The sequence below is a fragment of the Carettochelys insculpta genome, chromosome 2 (assembly GCF_033958435.1).
Source record: "Carettochelys insculpta isolate YL-2023 chromosome 2, ASM3395843v1, whole genome shotgun sequence".
In the NCBI taxonomy this organism is placed as follows: Eukaryota; Metazoa; Chordata; order Testudines; family Carettochelyidae; genus Carettochelys; species Carettochelys insculpta.
The window spans coordinates 269,683,274-269,704,059 of record NC_134138.1 but is presented as its reverse complement, the minus strand read 5'-3'; the positions used below and the strand labels follow the sequence as shown (position 1 = coordinate 269,704,059).

General features: G+C 47.1%; 1 protein-coding gene across 3 annotated transcripts in view; it reads right to left on the bottom strand.

The window, feature by feature from the left end:
* Positions 1-20,786, bottom strand: part of LOC142008146 (mitogen-activated protein kinase kinase kinase 3-like) — a 129,627-nt gene that overhangs the window by 78,571 nt on the left and 30,270 nt on the right. For all 3 annotated transcript variants that reach the window (XM_074985156.1, XM_074985157.1, XM_074985158.1), the window contains exon 2: positions 15,605-15,671. In XM_074985156.1, coding sequence (XP_074841257.1) covers positions 15,605-15,608 — 4 coding nt within the window. In that variant the 5' untranslated portion in view covers positions 15,609-15,671. The remainder of the gene's footprint in view (positions 1-15,604; positions 15,672-20,786) is intronic.

The window sequence follows — 20,786 nt, the reverse complement described above, 5'->3', positions numbered from 1 at the left end:
GGTGGCTGTAAACAAACTTTATGGGACCACAGGAAACTTGGCCGCACGCGATAAGTGGTTGTCCAGCTAACTAAAGCCATGCTGGATTATGGATGTTGCTGGCTGAGAGAGTTCCGTATTAGAGATGTTTGACCTGTATACACTGAAGCCTCAATAAGGATTTTAATTGGTTAATAATCTACAGAGGGAGCTTCCCCTTAACGGACATTCACCTATCCCCATCAGATACACTGAATGGCCACAGTCATGCTGACTGTTCATCCTAATTTACCGTGGAGAGTAACTTCTTTCTTCTGAAGTCCTTTCCTTACATCCAGACTTGACTATTTATTTCTACTCCTGTCCATCTGAGCAAGGGGGTTTTACCCACCACAACTTAAAGCCGTTAACCTCTAAGGTGCGTGTCAAGTCTCTGGTCAGTCCCCCACGGGTTCTGCACTTCTTGGAGTGTTTTGTCGCATGCCACAGACACTCCTGGGGACCCTTCCACTGCTTCAGGTCCTTCCAGAGGCACAGGTCTCGACTCACTGAGCCACTCAACACAGGCAAGTCACTAGTACAGGACAAGGTCCCTCAAATGGCCCTGGTGCCCAATACTTCTACTGGGGCAGCACTCCAGGGGAAGGGTGGGAGAAGCCCAGGCCCATCTACTATTCTGGGCTACAGCCCAAGGACCCTAAGTAGTGGCAGCTGATGGAGACTCTTCCTCTGCCCCAATCACAGCAGCCCTTCCACAGGCCACTTCTCCCACTGCTTCCCTCCAGCACCTTCTCCTGGGTACCTGGCTGAGCCTCACTTTGTCCTCCAACCCTCATTTCTCCAGCGTCACTTCCTGGTCCACTCCTCTTCACCTTCTCCCGTCCCCATGCACATGGGGAAACTTTTATGGCGGGCCACCAGGCCTTAACTGACAGCAGCTGTCTAATTAGCCTTTTGCTGCAAGCTGATTCTTAACAAGTCCCAGCTGCCTGCCTGGGTGCTGGGCTGCCTTCTCTGCAAGCCTAGATAGGGAACAAAAAAGCACTGACCCAGTTCCCAATATACTTACCTTCTACCAGGCTCTTATAGAGAGTACATCCCCGCCCCAGATCCCCCACCGCTGGCCTTCTGGATCTCTCTATAGGCCCCCAGCCCCACATACCTTTCAGACTACCTCCCCCTCATCACTCGAGCCAGCTGCATGTGCTGCTGCCAGTCACCTTTCAAGCCACACCAAGATGTCACCTGTACACACTCATGCTTCACACACACTCCATTTCCCCAACCCTCGTGTCCTGCCCAAACACCAAGTGGTGGGACCTTGTGCCATCAGTAGAGGGTGAGGAGCCTTGGTGGGCCAGTCTGTATTGCACCTTGGGTCCAGGACCTACTGGGAACACCGACTGGAGGATCCTCCATGGTGCAGTGAGCACAGGCGTGTACTTGGCGTGGATCACCTGTCCCCAAAACTTGTTCCTTTTTGTAGTGCGAGGGAGACCCTGGTGAACGTCTACCTTGAGTGCACCAGGTTCCAGTCCCTCTTCCGGCTCCTTCACAACCTCCTGTTGAGGTTTTGGCTGCACTTCTCCCCGCACCTCCTGATCCTTTCACACCCTATCAGTGGCTGTACGAAATTGCGGGACTACTCATTGGCTATCTTGGCCATAGCCTGGAGGAGGCTATTTATAAGACCAGGGAAGACGCTGGCTGAGGATGGGGGGATGGAGACCACAAGTGGGGGCGGGGGGCGCTACTTCCGTCTATTCATGCATCTGGGCAGAGTTCCCCTGAGTGGTGTCTACCGGCTCCCTTGACCACCTCAGGGACCAGTCAGCACTGTTCGGGGCTCTCTGCTCAGTGTCCCCCTCCGGCTTCCTCATTTTAACCCTATGACCTCCACACCCGTCCCTGTTTCTCTTTTCAGTTGTCCTCTGTAATTGTTTGGGTTCCCAAGCTCAGTGGGGGGGCACACATCTTATAGCTGTGGGTGGGCTTGCCCCCCCCAACTACTTTGTTCCCAATAGGCCCAGGCTCTTGTAGCATGTTGGCTGCTGTCTCCTCTCTGAAATGCTCAGATCTTGATTCAAAAAGTCAAGTTACAGGGAATCACCATTTCCACTAGTTTAAACCCGCCCGGCACCTGTGCTCACTGCAGAGGAAGGAGGGGAACAAAAACAAACCTCAACCACATCGAGGAGCTGTGACAACATGACCATGCGGAAACTTCTGTCACAACCCCAAATACGGTGATCCATGAGAAACTCAGCTAGGAACCTGCCTCCTGCTTGGCAACCAACGCCTGCCCCAGCATGCCACTAAGGAGCTCTCTGCTACCAGAGGTGCCGGCATCTGGATCTGAGGCAAAACCACAGGCCTGACCATTCACAATTAAACATCCCGTGGTGCTTTCTACCAGAGTAACGTTGTTATCCTGGTGTGAGCGGCCTGGGTGTGTAAATTCTCTCCTTGACTATAGCCTATCCCAGTGGGCAGGGATATAACTCCAGTAAACATTCCCTGACAAAGAAGAGAGCAGCATGTGGGCTGATGGTGCAGACTGGTAACAGAGGCATATTAACGAACAAAAAGTAACCTTGACACAAAACACGTCAGCTATCCAGCCCTGCTGTTTGAAACTCAGGCTGCAGAGTTCAGATTAGAGTTCAAAGCAGCCCATCTACATGGAAACAAGCCGGTGCAGAGTTATGAGACCCAAACACCTGTAGCTCTGCTCCCACAGTGACCTTTCCCTTCTAGCTCCCGTCAGATCTATCTTATAAGATGTGGCATTTCTGATCATGGGACTCAGTTAGTTTTGCAGCTCATTCAGTACTTTCCATTTGCCTGACAGTTGGGTCTATGGGTCCCAGCTGGGTCAGGGATCCATTGTCCTCTGAGCATGAACACAGTGAGAGATGCTCCCTACCCTCAAGAGAGGGTCTACGCAAAGGGTAGGGGGAAACAAATTATCCCCATTTTACAGATGGGGAACCCAGACAGGCTGGGTCTAAAAAACTTTGTCATTACAGCAGTGTCACTTAGGGGCACAACCTTGAACACCAGCAAAATCCCCAGTAAAGCCAAAAGTAGATATCAAAGCGGAGTGCATGGGTAACGCATACAAGGGCCGCTATCTTAGCCGCCACAGTAGGGGACAAACTGGAGACTATGAGAGCTGGAAGCACAACGCTTTCTAGCTACAGCTGTAACAGACTCTTATCCTTCCTGGATCGGGCCCAGGAGAGCACACTCCTGTAATACACACTCACTGGTAGACCCAAGTGTATGGGTCGGGCCCCATGCTGGCCAGGAAGCAGCTCCATTTGGGGCTTGGCCAAGGGACATGTGGGGCTAACATGGTGCTGGGGGGAGACATTGGAGGGGCTGGGCTGGGCCCTGCACTGACCAGGGGAGGGGATGGCATGGCGGGGGAGAGGGGAGTCCATTAGGGAGCCATTGCTCTGCGTCTGTCCCCTCTGAAGGATGGGCTATAAAAGTGTATTAGTACCTCACAGGCATTAAGGCCAAAAGGACCGTTGTTACCGTTTAGCCTGACCTCCAGCACGTTGCAGGCCACAGAACCTCACTCCTGTAATAGACCCCTAACCTCTGGCTAAGTTATTGACATCCTCAAATCCTGATTTAAAGAGTTCAGGTTACAGAGAACCTATGATTTATACTGGGTTAACACAGCCAGTGACCCAAGCCTCACAGGATGGCAGAGACCCTGCAGAGGTTTAGCTTCTGACATGGTGAAAAAATTCATTCTCAAACCCAAACATGGTGATGCATTAGGCTCCCAAGAACCATCCTGGGAAAGAATTTACTGTAATAAACCAGAGCCCTTCTTATGTACTGTCCCGTCACCAGCTGTTGGGAATATTTGCTCCTACAGATTGACCCTCACTAGTCCAGCACTCTCACATTCAGCAACAGCCATAGTCCAGCATGATTTTAATTACCCAGATGACCACTTATGGGTGTGGCCAAATTTCCCATGGTCTCATAAAGTTTGTTTACAGTCACCAGTCCTGTCTCAGAGTTCTGTGCTGTTATTTAGCTGTAATTTACCCCAATTGTCTTCTAAGAGCCCAGTAAGCAGTAGAAGTGTCGATAATGTTGCTAGACAATAATGACCTCCCGTGGTCTGGCAAATTCTCTCGTCTAGCCCCAGTCAGGTCCCGAGGGTGCCAGATAGAGAGGTTCAACCTGTAGCACTTGGAGCTTGGCCACAGGCACCCTCATACTCTCCCCACCACAAACTTACCAAGCTCAGGCTCAATGCCAGTTGGCTATTTTGCCTGCAATGCTCCCCTGGGAAGGCAGTTTCAGAACTTAATACTGTAAACCATGAGATACGTGAATTTCAAACCTAAGTTTGTTGATGGTCATCTGATCTCCTGTCAACCTAGGCATTTACGTAACTCCCCTCCCTCTCTTGTACATGTCCTTCTGTTATACGGAAAGAGGGCAACCGTGTCTCCCTTCAGTCTCTTTTTCACTTAGGCTAAACAAGCTGAACGGTACATTTAACTGGAAACTAATCCGTCAGTCTCCTCTTGTAAGACTCTCTCTCCATCCCACTGGTTATCCTAGCCGCCCTTCTCTGCCCACATTCCAGGTTAAGTTCCTCTTTCTAAAATACGAGAGATCAGAATTGCACTTACTATTCCGGAGGAGTTCTCACCAGTGCCTTGGGAGGAGATATGAACGCTTCCCTATCTCTGCCAGAAGTACCTCATCTGATGCATCCTAGGAAGGACTGCATTAGCTTTTTTCACAGCCACATCATTTTGGTGACTCCGGGCTTGTCTTCACTTACCCAGAGACCTATCTCCTGGGGTTCAATTTATCTGGTCTAGTAAGAGCCCACTAAATCAACTATAAATGGCACCCCAGTCGACCCTGGTACTTCCCCAGGTCACAAGGAATAAGGGAAGTTGATGGGACAGTTTCACCTGTTAACCTCCTGCAGGGCAGATGCCGCAGCTGTTCGATCAAAGGGACGTCAACTCCAGTTACACTATTCTCGAAGCTGGAGTTGCGTATCTCAGGTCAAATTCTCCAGGAGTGTAGACCTGGCCTCTTACTCATAATGTGATCAACCAGAACCCAGGTCCTTCTCTTCTTCTGTCACTTCCAACTGGTACATCCACATTTTAGACCTAAAATTCTTGTTGTTAGTCCCAAAATGCATGAGCTTGCACTTTGCACAATTAAATTTTGTTCCATTTCTATTACTCCAGTTTTCAAGATTCTCCAGATCTTCTTGTATGATAGTCTGGTCCTCTTCTGTACTGGCAACACCTCCTGATTTTGTCTCGTCTGCAAGTTTTAGTAGCACATTCCCACTTTTTGTGCCAATGTTATTAATAAACATATTAAAATTAAACAAATTAACAAATTAAATAACTTTCAAGCGGAAGCTGGGTTGGACGAAAGGTCTAGAAAGACACTTGTTGTAATACACACCCCAAGCGTACGGGTTGGGCCCCACGCTGGCCAGGGAGCAGCTCCATTTGGGGCTTGGCCAAGGGAGAAGTGGGGCTAGCATGGTGATGGGAGACTCCACTGGGGGGCTGGGCCGGGCCGGGCCCTGCACTGGCCAGGGGAGGGGCTGGCATAGTGGGGGAGAGGGAAGTCCATTAGGGGGCCAGTCTGGTGCAGGGAGGGAACATGGTAGCATCTTGCCTGGACAGACAGACGGACACAGCAAAATAAATAAATAAATAAATAAATAAATAAATAAAAACCCCGGTTATCCGACATGATCAGAACCAACCATCGGATACTGGAAAAAGTCGGATAAATCAGGGATGGGGAATTTCAGAGGAATCAGGGTGGGGGGCACCTTCTGAACTACTGGCTCCCTGGGGCAGGCTGCGGAACGCCGGCCATCACAGTGGGGCTCCAAGGGGGTGGCTCCCCGGGGCGCTGAGACCTCTCTGTCTGGCTCTAGTGGAGCTGCCAGCTGCCCAGGACAGGCTGCTGACTGTGCGGTGCTGGGGGAGGTTATCCGAACCCCCAATTACTCAACATTCCATTTCATCCCATGCAGGCTCAGGCAGCCTGGGATAAAATAGAGTGTTGGATAACTGAAGGTCGGATAACCAGGGCTCGCCTATATAAGATAATTATGATGATAATCTGGTCTCAAGATCAATGCTTAAGCAACGCTACTCCTAGGTCTCTATTCACATCCAGAATGGGCCCGTCAGTCTCAGTAGCACACGCTAAACAGTATCCTAGTAGAGCACATGTTAGTTCTCGTCCCCAAAGTGCTTTGGGCCCAAGCGAATTGTTTTATCTTTTCCATCACCTCCGATTCTTTGCAGTCTACCTCCCTTCCACACAGTGCTACTCCACCACCTTTCCTCTTTCCTGAGCAGCACTTACCCTTCAATACCCACACTCCAGTCACGACTCCACTGTATTTCTGTTATCCCTGGAGTGTCTGCTTTCACATTCTACTTCCTCTGTTGTGTTACCCAGGCTGTTCCACCAGTGTGCAGACCTCTGAGTTGTTTCTGAAAGGTCTTCCCCAGATTCTTCACCCAACAGGTGCAGTCTTCCTACCGCTGACGCTGCCTACCCAGTAAGTACTGGCAATTTCCTCTTGAATGTCATTCTCCTGCCCTCAGATGTTCCTTTATCCCTTGTGGTTATCCTCCCTTATTTGACTCTCCTCCCACTCAATATTTCCACCAGGCATGGAGATTACAAGTGCATCTTCCAACTGTCTCCTCCAGATTCCTAGTGCACTGCTCTTTTAATCAGTGGTGCCAGATTAACAGGAGAACAGTCTTCTATCTATGTGTACCCTTGCATAGTAGGGCATCCCAAAACTTCCCACATCACATCATTGCTTGGGCCATCTGCTGATCACCCCAGTCTTGTCTCATCTTCACCCTCCTCCTGTGGGATGGATAAATTCCACTGAAGATCACCTGAGCTTCCATTCCTTTAAGCGCCTTCCCCAGCCTGGCATAATCTCCCTGAACGCATTCCATTGAGACTAACAGCACAACCGGTGGAGCGTTTCCACTCCAACTAGGATCCTCTTCAGCTTCCGGTCCACATTCTGTATCTTCGCTCCCAGCAGAGAACATAATCTTCCATTCGCTGGATCAGCTCTAGTGACAGGACTGTCCTACCTCCTTAGCAGAGAGCACACCTGCCTCCTCCTGATGTTGGTATGATTCTCCAGTCTTCTTCCTATTCATATTCAGCAGGAAGTCCTCTTCTCTGCAGCAATAGAGAATGTTGTAAGGTCCATCTAGCATTAGCTAGAGAATCCCCCATTTAAACATAAGCCAGCATGGCAAAATTCATCTCATTTACCCAGTCACACTGGAGGGACAGTATTTATATTTCAGCTTAAAAACCCCAGCCATGCAGACTGCCATGTACCATGCTGAAACTATGGTTACCGACAAACCAAACTTCCTTTGCATCATTACTTATGACTCATGAGTCACATTCTGCTGTCATTCACCTTCATGTAACCCCATTAGAGGGGTCAATGGGGTAACCGTGGGAAGAATGTAGATTGGAATGTTGCATGGTCAGCAAGTCTGTGACCAGATGAGACCATACTGTGATGCAGAACTTCTGAAGCCTCTTTGAAAAGTTTGTTCATTGATGGTCTAAGCAACGTGGGATCACTGGATAAGAAAACACTAAGGTACGCTAGATCTTAAATGCATATTCACCATAATCCAGGAATGTGACCAACCAGAAGGACATTTAAGGCCATATCTCCAGAGAGGTGTCGCAGGTTAAAAGGAGTTTCTTCAGACAAAAAGCTTCTTTCAACTCATTTAAGTGGATTTTAGTCTTAAAGTAAATAACTGCAGCATAGCACAGAAGATGCTCTGATTGCCCCATCTGACTGTCTGGAACAGCAAGGCAACTATCCTGTGAACGTTCATGCCCATGAAAAGGGTCACTGATTGCAAAGCAATTAGTGCATAAACCTATGCAAACATTTATGCATTTGCTTGATGAGAACCTTACTATGTTAGATCCTTGATGAACACCAATCAGACAAGCAACCAGTTAAATCTACCATTCTTCCCAAGAGGGAAAACAAAATTAACAACAAAAAACACACGTTAAGTGTCAGAGGGGTAGCTGTGTTAGTCCGTATCCACCAAATAACAAGAAGTCCTGTGGCACTTCACAGGCGAACAGATTTTTGGAGCATAAGCTTTCATGGGCCAAGAACAACACGCCTCTGATAAAGTGGGTCTTTGCCCACAAAAGCTTATGCTCCAATAAATCTGTTAGTCTATACAGTGCCACAGGATTTCTTGTCATTTTTCCCACATAACAAGTGGTTTCAGTAAACAACAATTAACGCTCCATTCACATTCTCATGCCTTATAGTCACTGGAAATCCTTCTGCTTTGATTTAAAAGGCAAACAGAAAGTGGTGGCAGTTCCCCATGTCACAACTTACGCACTGGACTTTCTGTAACAGTAGCCGTGCCTACACATGCAAATGGCCATTTCGAAGTTTACTAATGAAGCGCTGAAATGCATATTCAGCGCTTCATTAGCATGCGGGCGGCCACGGCACTTCGAAATTGATGTGCCTTGCTGCCGCGCGGCTCGTCCCCACAGGGCTCCTTTTTGAAAGGACCCCGCCTACTTCAAAGTCCCCTTATTCCCATGAGCTGATGGGAATAAGGGGACTTCGAAGTAGGCAGGGTCCTTTCGAAAAGGAGACCCATTGGGACGAGCTGCAGGGCAGAGAGGCGCGTCAATTTCAAAGTGCCGCGGCTGCCCGCATGCTAATGAAGCGCTGAATATGCATTTCAGCGCTTCATTAGTAAACTTCGAAATGGCCATCTGTGTGGCCATTTCGAAGTTTGGGGCTAGTGTAGACGTAGCCAGTGAAATGTTCCATTTTATGAACATCTGAGCTCAATGATTTTGCATGGCAGTGTTGAAAACAGTGTGGGAGAATAATTTGCAAGTTTCCATTTTGACCGCCTGCTTAGATAGGGTGGTTGGTGTGGAATTTAACCCCTATGTGAATTTCACCAAGGGAAAACAAAAGGTTTGTACAACTCCACTGGAGGCAATAGAGTTAACAGTGTTCAGAGAAGGGACACTTCCACCTTAATGCATAAGATAACAGGTGTCTTAGAAATGCCTAAGGCAGAGACCTTCAAAGTTGTGTGTTGTAAGTGAAGTTTTACTGCATAATTTAAAAACACAATAGTTATAGGTGCATTTCCCCCACCCTAATCACACTCTGTGCCTGTCCTTACACAGCAGAGAACAAAGAGCTCGACTAACTACCCTTCTCTTGACCAGGGCATAAGGATAAATCAGACAAAGATCTTTCTCCTGTGGGATTTATCCAGTGACTTCAAAAATAAAATCTCCAGCTGGAGAGCAACTTCCCTTCTCTCTTTCCCATCCCCACCATTTCTTCTCTCTTCTTCTCATACCCAGAAGCCAGGCCCATTAGGTTTGGTTATGCCCCACACCCGTTACTCCTTCCTACCTGTTTCTGACACCCCTGAAGAGCTAAAGGAGGGTTGGAATGGATCCACGACTCACTTGCTCAGAAGTGTGCCAGAGTGTGATTAGGGTGGAGGAAATACAACCCCTCCTCCCACTATTCTCCAAATGCTTGTTCCAGCCATGTAATGTCAGGACTCTAGAAAGTCGAGAGTGAAGCTCTTCCTCACACCCACTCCGCAGCACATTATTCTCTCGGCATTCGCTTCCCTTGAAGCAAAAACGTACCCTTAACTCTGACCGCTAGCACCATCAGATCAAGGCCCCTTCATGCAGCCTCACTGATTAAGGGTTGAAATAGGCAACTCTATAGCAATCTCCAAAGCAGCCCCTGGGCCAAGGGCTGAGGCCAAGGAGGGAAGTGACCAGAGCACAGTGCGCTCAGACTAGCATGGCCTAAATAAATTAGAGCCACCCAGAAGCTACTTTAACTTGGCTGCTCCAGGGATCACGTAAGAGGGGAGAGGCATAAAAGGTGATATATAGCCTGCTTCATTCCCAGGCTTTTCTGCAATGATCCTTCCATGCTCTGCCTCCCAAGAGGTGCAACAGAGAATGTGGTTCTTTGTCCTAAGAAAACATTTCCTAAACATAGAAGCCCGACTCTTCCATGCCCAAACGGACTGCACCAGACAGTTTACAAAGCTAGTCACGAACACGCTTGCTACTTCTGAACCCTTGCAATAAGACAACAGGTACACAGCAGACAGAGGGCCAGAATAGCTCAGTGGTTTGAACATTGGCTTGCTAAACCCAGGGTTGTGAGTTCAATCTTTAGAGGGGGCCAATTAGGGATCTAGGGCAAATAGCTCCTCCTCGAGCAGTGTAAAAAGACTCCTCTTCTAAGGCTGTATGACTAGAGAGCCATCCTTGCCATTGGCAGTACCGTACTTGATGACGACTTCATATCTGAAGGTGCCCTTTTACCCCCATAAATTTAGTTCCCACGCCACAAAAAAAAGCAAAAAGCTGCCATGGAAGTGTCATGAATACACTAGAGGGCACAAATCTGTGGGAGCAATTTAATGTGGGCACCAAATTATGTTGACAAATACAGTCACTGGGTTTGAAATACACAGAGAGCAAAAAAAATTCAGGTGGCTGTAGTGACCTCGGCAGGGAGGCCACGTCCATGTGACTGCGGGAGACGCTTCAGCTCAAACAAGCGGGAAGTAAACACCAGGGCACACAAGCCTGGACCCAGGCACAAGACATAACAATACTATTCCACAGGGGCTCAGAGGACTGCAGGTTACTCCAATCCCCAGGCCCAGCTCCTCCAGCACAAAGGGGTTGGCTGGCTACAGCTTTGCTACATATATTATTAGGTCACATTCATTGGGCTGATTCAATACGGCCAGGGGCGCAAAATAACCCACGCAACACAGCCCATCATTGCACAGCTATGCCCACTCGCTCAATTTATGGTTGAACATTTCAAAACAATTATATGCATAAGGCATGATCCAGCCTTAAGTTGCTGAGGTATTTATTATTCCCTCTGAATGGATATCAAAGTAGCATCCTAAGTTGGGAGAGCTATTCAGTCCACAGAAGTTATTCTCTAATTTTATTATTAATCGTAGTTTTAATTAATAACAATGACTAGGCAAGGCCTAGTGCGCTAGGCTAGGACTGAGGAGATCAGGTTCTGTTCTCAGCTCTGCCACTGGCCTGATGGGTGATCTTGGGCAAGTTACCAAGTTGTGCCTCAGTTTCCATACCTGTGATTAAGGTGGCCAGGGGTCCAGTTTTTAAACCAAACACCCGGTCAAAAAGGGGTCCTCCCTAGCCTGGTGACAGCCAGAGAGGGTCGGAGACAGCGAGCAACAGATGGCGGGAGGAAGCAAGGGGGGGACAGTGCCTTAGAGAAGGGGCTGGGCCAGGAAATGCAGTTTTATTAAGTCAGGAAGTTGGCAAACAAACATCCTTCATAAAGTGCTTTGAAATGTATGGATGAAATGAGCTAGGCATTTTCATTTAGATAGAGGAGTATCCAGGATTACAGAAGTCCTTTTATAACAAGCTATTCACCACATCAATACACCTGCCCCCACCTCAAAAATCTGTACAATGACCTAGAGACAGACAGACCAATGAATCTCTGTGAAAAAGCAGAAGTTATACCACAGAGCAACCCCATCTGGAATCCCTCTGCACAGAGCGAAAGTTACAAGAAACAGACCAAAGTTAACTCAGCCTTCAGGGCTTCAACTCAGTCAAACATTAACAGCACGGAGTAATGAATGCTATGCAGAGGCATACAAAGCCAGCACACAGAGAGGACCGCACCATGAGGACTGGACGCCAATGCAGAAACTGACTTCAAATGATGCTGACCCCAACTAAAGGGCCCTACAGAATTTATACCCGTTTATGTAACCTGCCAGATCAGGGCCCAATTTGCAACAGTTTTGCCTTTTGTAACTTTAAATTATCAGGCTTGTGGGGGAAGGATGCAGGATCAGGCCCTTAAGGAACATGACACTGGAGCAAACTTCAAAGTAGAAAACGTGTACAGAGAAATAAAGCGGCTGGTTATTTTCCTGCACTCCCCCGATGCCATTGAAGGTATTTGCACTCTGATAAAGGGCTCTTTCTCCCTTCTGGCCCTGCTTCCCTTCACGGTCCATGCTACAGTGAAACCACAGGGTTAGGTTTGAGCGTTCATAGGATCTATTGCCGGGGCAACAGCTGTGATGTCTCGAATACAGCAGTACTGGGATGATCCTGCATTGCTTGGGTACCGGCCCCCACAGCTCCTGGGTGAAGTCAGCAGGAGGCTGGAGTGTGCAACTCATGTAGGATGACTCAAAAGCACAGGATACGTGGGATGAAACACTTGTCCAAACACAGATAACTACTGTAATTAACTAAACAAGGCAGAAAAAGTTACGGGAGATATGGGCCCACCACTACAAATCTTCTGCGCTTGTCTAGCACCTGCCACAGGAGCATCGATAAACTCCTTACAAAAGAACAAGCAGGCATGGCCTTGATTTTACAAGTGGGGAAACTGAGGCACAGAAAAATGACGGGGCGGATTCAGGACTACACTGTTGTGGGCTCAGATGCAGGGACAAGGGGAGGTATTTTCTGCCTTTCTTCATGGCTACAGGGGCTGGTGCAGTCCGGGGCAGACTGGAGTAACCCTCAGGTTCCATCCTGCTTCTATAGTCCCTAAAGCAGCTATGTAAGGAGTCGAAATCCACCAGCAGCTGCGCCCCACTCCCACCCCCAGCCACCTCACCCTCTACCAGCCCCATCCTGGGGCACTCCCTGTACCCAAAGGTGCAATCCCTACTCAGTGCCTAACAATTCCCGCTCAGTGCTAACCCATGGCAATAGCAGAGGGAGGGGTTTACACCTGCTGGCACCCATTTTGTGTCACCTTCTGGTAAGTGGCAAAGGAGTATTAGGGTAAAATGATGATAACCGTTACACTTCCCTTCTTGCAGCTCAGCTCACCTCCAGAGTTTTGCCTTTTCTGCAAGGCAGAACTATGCAGAGTTCAACCACACAGCAATATGCAAAACCCTGACTGGACGTGTTAACAGCTGTCAGTCAGCTTCAGAGAGATCCCACTTCTTAGTAAACCAAAACAAAAACTGTTAGCACATCCCCACAAACTTCACTGTAAATAGCACTCGGAAACTCATTTGCACTTGTTAACCAAAAGCAAGCAATAAGTCGGTTGATGTTCTACCTGCTTTAACGCGGTTAGGTATATTTCAGTGCAAGGTTTCACCAGAGAACATGCACTTTTATACCTCTTGATGCAAACAGATCCACTCCTCTCCAATCGACTCACACAGATGAGGCCTCAGGGCTACCACATCCCTTCACAAAATAAGGGGAGGAGGGTGTCATCCAGATTCTCCTAACCCAAAGACAATGGCAGGCTTTCAATATCTCCCCTAAGGCTTCAGAATTTCTCCAGGAACAGTCCAAAGTGCCTCAAGATCAGCAGCCAGTACAACACCAGAGCCAATAGCCACCCTCTTCTCTTTAGTATCCAGTGAGCCTTGAGATATGGCTGCCCGTATCCAAGGAGAATAGGAATTGGGATGCAGCCCTCACAGCAGATACTTTTCGGTTTCTCGCTGCTCACCAGGGACAGCCTTAGGGAAAATGGCAGCCTAGGCCAACTTGTATCTTGGTTCCCCAGGGCCCCGTGAACAACCCCAACCCAAGAGCCCAGCAGCCTCCCCTTCATAGGCAATTTATACTGAAAGAGGTGGCAGTGCTCAGCCCCACCAAGCCCCACCCACATTAGGCACTGACTGGGTGGCCAGAGAGAGATGGCTGCCGGTAGGGCGCCCAGCTCTGAAGACAGCGCTGCTGCCAGCGGCGGTGGGTGTTGTGGCATAGTGCCACCCTTCTTTGGTGCTGCACTGTCCCCACTGCACCCACCTGGGGAAACTGATCTGGCCACATGTTGTGGCTGGCACCGCTGCTTGCTCTCCTCCTCTAACACTGCCTCCCTGTGCCCCCTTTGGCTGCGATGAAGGAGCGAAGAGCAACATCAGGCCTGCGCGAGTTCAGAGCCCTTTCTCCACCTGGGCTGTACCAGGGAAGGCAGAAGAGCAGCAGCTTGAGGTGTTCATCTCACAGGCCAGCCAAGGAGGAGTAAGTGACCTGGATCTATGGAGCAGCTGCACCCCACTCCCACCACAGCACTTCTCTGACCATGGCATCCTGCCCTGTTCTGCACAGCGTCTCTCCCACAGTAGACGTCGGTGGGTTACACTACATTGTGCAGAGGAGTTATAGGGCAATGAATCAGGGTCTGGGCGACTCACCCCAGATGAGCGCTGGAGATACAAAGTTCTGCCCCAAGTTTACCTCCAATGGAACGCCCCCAAGGCCAGCTCTAATTGCTAGGCCATGCTGTCTCCCCGAAACATCGCTGAAAGGTTAGTAACTAATGAAACTTCATATTTGTATTGTGCTGTCTATGCAAACATCCACTCTTTGTAACTATCATTAGCAGGGACATTAGCTGGCTATTAGGAAAAACTTCCTGTCAGTGTGGTTAAGCACTGGAATCAATACTGAGTGCTCTAACTAGGTCTTTGCTCTTTGCAATGGGTTCAGATAGCAAGCCCCTCAATGGAGGCGCTGGGATTTTTCTCTGCAAAGGAGGGCAGAAACTTCAAAGGAGACGTGGGGAGTTAGGTGATTAATGCCCACTGGAAGTCAATGAAAGCAAAGTGCCCAATTCCCTTAAGCTTTTTTAAAAATACCACCCATACAGCACCAAGCACATGGTCAGTGCACAACGTATGAGAGTAACAAAATCAAGGCTGCCTAGAATTTCACTGTGCCACTTGGAACTTCATGCATTAAACTGGCATCATCTTCCACCTCTCACACCATAGACTCCTAGTACTTGAGTGAAAGGCAGATCTCCATTAGCAATGTAGGGCTTAGGACACACACCAAAAGAAGGCAGTAATGAATATGTACACTAGCTATTTCTAAGTCCTATTGTAATGTTAAAAATAATGAAATAGACCCCTGAGCAGACACAGAATTTGTATCTGCATCCACAAAAACAATGTGGGGATGTGGATACCCAGATATAAACTGGGTATCTGCATACGTGCAGGGTTCTAGACACAAAATTTGTATCTGTCTCTATATCTGTAAAAAAAATAAGCCATGGGTATGCACATTCATGTCTGTGGATGTGGCAAACTGCAGATACCAAGCAGCTAATCACATTCATATCTATGGATACACATACAAATATTATCCATGGATTTGCAGGGCTCAACTTAGAAGCTCCCTATGATATCAGGTCTCCATTGTGCTAGGTGTTATACAGGCATAAAGCAAAGAGGTCCCCTGCCTCAAAGAGCCTGCACTGTAAACAGCGACACATAAAGCTGAAGTGATTTGCCCATGAGATTAGAGAGACACCAAGAGCAATGTTTCTGTCGGGACCGTTCTTCATTAGAAAGCAAGACAACAAACCAATTTAACGTTGATCAAAGCTACGTTTGCAGTCTCCTGCTGTGCTGCCTCATCAGTCACACAAAGCCACAGTAACCTATTAGAAAGAGGTGGAATTTCTCCAACTTCTTACCCATGTTTGCATTTACATCAGGCCTTCATTCCACAGTCATGGACACGGACACTCACACATGGCCTCCCTGCAACAAGAATACAGACAGAATTTACAGGTGAACACCAATGCAGCTATCGGCGTAGATATTTGATCGGATCACTCTTATCAAACAGGTTTCCGTATTTGCCCTCTTTATGGAGGCCTTTCTGGAGAGGAATCGAACAAGCTGTCTAGATGTCTCTGTCCTCCTCAGAGGTGTAGTCTCAACCTTGTACACACACCCACTTGCTGTGCCTCCATCTTCCCAGCTGTAAAAATAGAGATAATGATACTTACCCATTTTGTAACACACAGTAAACTCTTTCATTGGTGATAAGTATCAGACAGGCAGCTGTGCTAGTCTGTATCTTTGAGAACAGCAGGAAGTCCTGTGGCACCTTATAGACTAACAGATCTGTTAGTCTCTGAGGTGCCACAGGACTTCTTGTTGCTCTCTTTGATCACTGGCTTGCTATCACCTGGAACACTCAAATAACCATCATTTTAACCATAAATAAATGTTAGTTACTTTTTTCATAAGTACAGTACAGTGAAAGTAAACACAAATAAATGCAGCCTAAGTTCAGTGTACAATACTACTGTTGTTGGTAAGTAAAGTACTCTGCATAATTTTTTTTATAGCTAATCTTGTTTTTCTTTAGTGTTATGCATTGTGAGATATACCTCTCTATTATCCAGAATACTTGAATATCTGGCAACCTCCCAGGCCAGGTGGCACTGGATACAAAAGCATTTACTGTACTTTTCATCCACAGGGCTCAATGCAACCTTCTACTGGGTTGAAAGCCTCTGGGTTAGACTCAGAGGAGTAAAAAAACAAGGATGAGGTCCTACTAGGAGTCTACTACAGGCCCCCTAGCCAGGTGGAAGAGGCTTTCTTTAAACATGTAACAAAATCATCAAGGGCCCAGAATTTGGTGGTGATGGGGGACTTCAACTATCCAGGTATATGTTGGGAAACTAATACAGCAGGGGACAGACTGTCCAATAAGTTCTTGGATTGCATTGCAGACAACTTTTTATTCCAAAAGGTTGAAAAAGCTACCGGTGGGAAGCTGTTCTAGATTTAATTTTAACAAATAGGGAGGAAATTATTGAGAATTTGAAAGTGGAAGGATGCTTGGGTGAAAGTGATCATGAAATCATAAGAGTTCACAGTTCTAAGGAAGGGTAGAAGGGAAAACAGTACAACAGAGATAATGGATTTCAGGAAGGCAGATTTTGGTGAACTCAGACACAGCTGGTAGGTAAGGTCCCATGGGAAGCTAAACTGAGGGGAAAAACGGCTGAGGAGAGTTGGCAGTTTTTCAAAGGGACATTATTAAGGGCCCAAAAGCAAGCTATCCCGCTGCATAGGAAAGATAGAAAACGTGGCAAAAGACCACCTTGGCTTAACCAGGAGATCTTGTATGATCTCAAAATAAAAAAGGAATCGTATAAGAAATGAAAACTAGGACAAATTACAAAGGACGAATATAGGCAAACAACATGAGCATGCAGGAGCAAGATTAGAAAGGCTAAGGCACAAAATGAGCTCAAACTAGCTACAGGCATAAAGGGAAACAAGAAGGCTTTTTACAAATACATTGGTAACAAGAGGAAGACCAAGGAGAGGGTAGGGCCATTGGTCAGTGAGGAGGGAGAAACAGTAACAAGGAATTTGGAAATGGCAGAGATGTTTAATGATTTCTTTGTTTCGGTCTTCACTGAGAAATCTGAAGGAATGCCTGACATAGAGAATGCTAGCGAAAAAGGGGTAGGTTTAGAAGTTGAATTAAGAAAAGAACAAATTAAAATTTACTTAGAAAAATTAGATGTCTGCAAATCACCAGGGCCTGATGAAATGCATCCTAGAACCCTCAAGGAGCTGATAGAAGAGGTATCCGAGCCTTTAACAATCATTTTTGGAAAATCGTGGGAGATGGGAAAGATTCCAGAAGACTGGAAAAGGGCAAATATAGTACCCATTTATAAAAAAAGGGAACAAGAATAACCTGGGAAACTACAGGCCAGTCAGCTGAACTTCTGTGCCAAGGAAGATAATGGAGCAGGTAATTAAAGAAATCATCTGCAAGCATTTGGAAGGTGGTAAGGTGCTAGGGAACAGCCAGCATGGTTTTGTTAAAAACAGATCATGTCAAACCAATCTAATAGCTCTCTTTGACAGAATAACGAGCCTTATGGATAAGGGAGAAGCGGTGGATGTGGTATACCTAGACTTCAGTAAAGCATTTGACACGGTCTCACATAATATACTTATCAATAAATTACGCAAATACAACTTAGATGGGGCTACTATAAGGTGGGTGAACAACTGGCTGGATAACCGTACCCAGAGAGTAGTTATTAATGGCTTTCAATCCTGCTGGAAAAGTACAACTAGTGGGATTCCGCAGGGGTCTCTTTTAGGACCGGTTCTGTTCAATATCTTCATTAACGATTTAGATATTGACATAGAAAGTACACTTATTAAGTTTGCAGATGATACCAAGCTGGGAGGGGTTGCAACTTCTTTGGAGGACAGGGTCATAATTCACAAGGATCTGGATAAACTGGAGAAATGGGCTGAGGTAAACAGGATGAAGTTTGATAAGGACAAATGCAAAGTGCTCCACTTAGGAAGGAACAATCAGTGTCACACATACAGAATGGGAAAGTACTGCCTAAGAATGAGTACAGCAGAAAGGGATCTAGGGGTTATAGTGGACCACAAGCTAAATATGAGTCAACAGTGTGATGCTGTTGCAAAAAAAGCAAACATGATTCTAGGATGCATTAACAGGTGTGTTGTGAACAAGACACGAGAAGTCATTCTCCTGCTCTACTCTGCGCTGGTTAGGCCTCAGCTGGAGCATTGTGTCCAGTTCTGGGCACCGCAGTTCGGGAAGGATGTGGAGAAATTGGAGGGGGTCCAGAGGAGAGCAACGAGAATGATCAAAGGTCTAGAGAACATGACCTGTGAAGAAAGGCTGAAAAAATTAGGCTTGTTTAGTTTGGAAAAGAGAAGATTGAGGGGGGACATGATAGCAGTTTTCAGGTATCTAAAAGGGTGTCATAAGGCAGAGGGAGGGAACTTGTTCTTCCTTGCCTCTGAGGATAGAACAAGAGGCAATGGACTTAAATTGCAGCAGGGGAGGTTCAGGTTGGACATTAGGAGAAAGTTCCTAATTGTCAGGGTGATCAAACACTGGAACGAATTGCCAAGGGAGGTGGTAGAATCTCCATCACTGGAGATATTTAAGGAGAGGTTAGATAGATGGCTTTCAGGGATGGTCTAGAAAGTGCTTGGTCCTGCCATGAGGGCAGGGGGCTGGACTCGATGGCCTCTCGAGGTCCCTTCCAGTCCTACTCTTCTATGATTCTATGATTCCACCAAGTGCAGGTTACCCGTCTATTGTACTCATGGTAGCATACGAGCATCTCACACCACTGAATAAAGTTGCCCTCGCACCATCCCTGGGAGGTCCATGTCTCTGGAGACACAGGGAGTAAGTGACTGGGAAGGGCATAAGGGACTCTTCGACAGAGCAGGTCTCCCAGGTACCAGCCTAGTGGCTTAACTATTGGACCTTTCTCCCTGACTATATCTGCCTCCTCTTAGAGGGGAGCCAGGCTAGGAGCATCCAATTGTACATGGAGGGAAATAGCAGCAGAGAACACACATATTTAAAGGCAGGATGTGTTCCCACAGCAATTCCAGGCTCTCTCTCCCCTCTGTTCATCTTTAGCCACTTCCAGTCGCTCTCAGACACACACAGACCCAGGTGTGTTTTTTAAATCCAGTGTGTAGCATTTGCTCAGCACTAGAGCCAGTGCATAGGACTTTCTCTGCTGACAGCAGCAAGCCCGGAGAATTTTACAGAAGGGCAAGACTGAACCCATAGGGCAAAAGGCTGCTCCTGCTTATGGCAGTAGCAAAACTTTCTCCAGACCGAGGAGAAAGAGGCCAGGAACGCAGGTGTCAAAAGCTGTGCCTCAGTCCCTGGATACCATTTACACAGCCAATTTTGAGGTGCACTTTGCACTCAGGTAGCTCACACAGACATCATCTGATATGTACTCAAACTTCACTGGGAGCTGCTGGATTTAGGAACACAACGTGAGGTACCTACTTAAAACAAATTCTTGACCACAGGCGTTAGCTCTTGATAGCTTGATGAAATATGCAAGAGACTTCCATTTAAATCAGCATTTCACTAATATACTGAATTGTTTTCATCCAGGAACCTGGTCCAGCAGTCCTGGCACAGGCAACGCTTCCATTGAAATAAGAGGGAGATTTGAGTGCTAGGCAACTGGCAGTTATTTTGGGCCTTTAGGCACATGTGTTAGGAAAGGTGCTTCACCTAAAACGCAAAGGCATTTTGAAAGGTCCCAGAGCATCCAGTTGATTACAAACAACAACTGTAAAATCACAGCTCTAAGAAGAGCCAGGGAAGATACAGGAGTGACTTCAAGATCCAACCTAAAAAATAGTTCTTTCAGAACAATCTGATTCTTTGGACTTCAGTTCTGGCAAGTATGAGGATATTTACTCAACCTATTTTGAGAGAGACAAGCAGGAAGGCAGACAGATAAGAAATGAGAAAATACTCTAAAATTTACAAGTGTCACTGTTATTCCTTTGCTGCTGCTGTTTCCTATCTCTACAACAGCATTGGTAAGCCTGGACTCTATGTTCTACAACCTTTCAAGGCAAAAGACAAAAGAGTGAGGAACACAGAAAAACTTACTCTCTCCCCCAGAGAAGAATACACTCATCCCAGATAAATGGACCTGCTTCATGGCCTGATCCAACTTCCACTGAATGCCATGAAAAGACTCAGGTTGACTACAATGGAATTTGAAGTCTCTTCAGAGCTACAGAGGGGAAGAATCTGACTTAATTCTTTTTTGCTTCTGTTTGTCAAGTCCATGTCACACTTTCAGAAATTAAGTTGTGGGCCTACTTTCTGCACATCCATACCACAACTGCATATACAGCATTGTTACCTGTTCAAATGCACAGCTAGACACAGGCTGCAACACTTGCCTATGTAAAAATGCAATTTATACTACTGTTCGTGAAAGTAACTCATACAGATGCATGCTGGAAAGCCTGACCCTGCGCGACCTTTCACCTCAAAAAATTACAGGCATA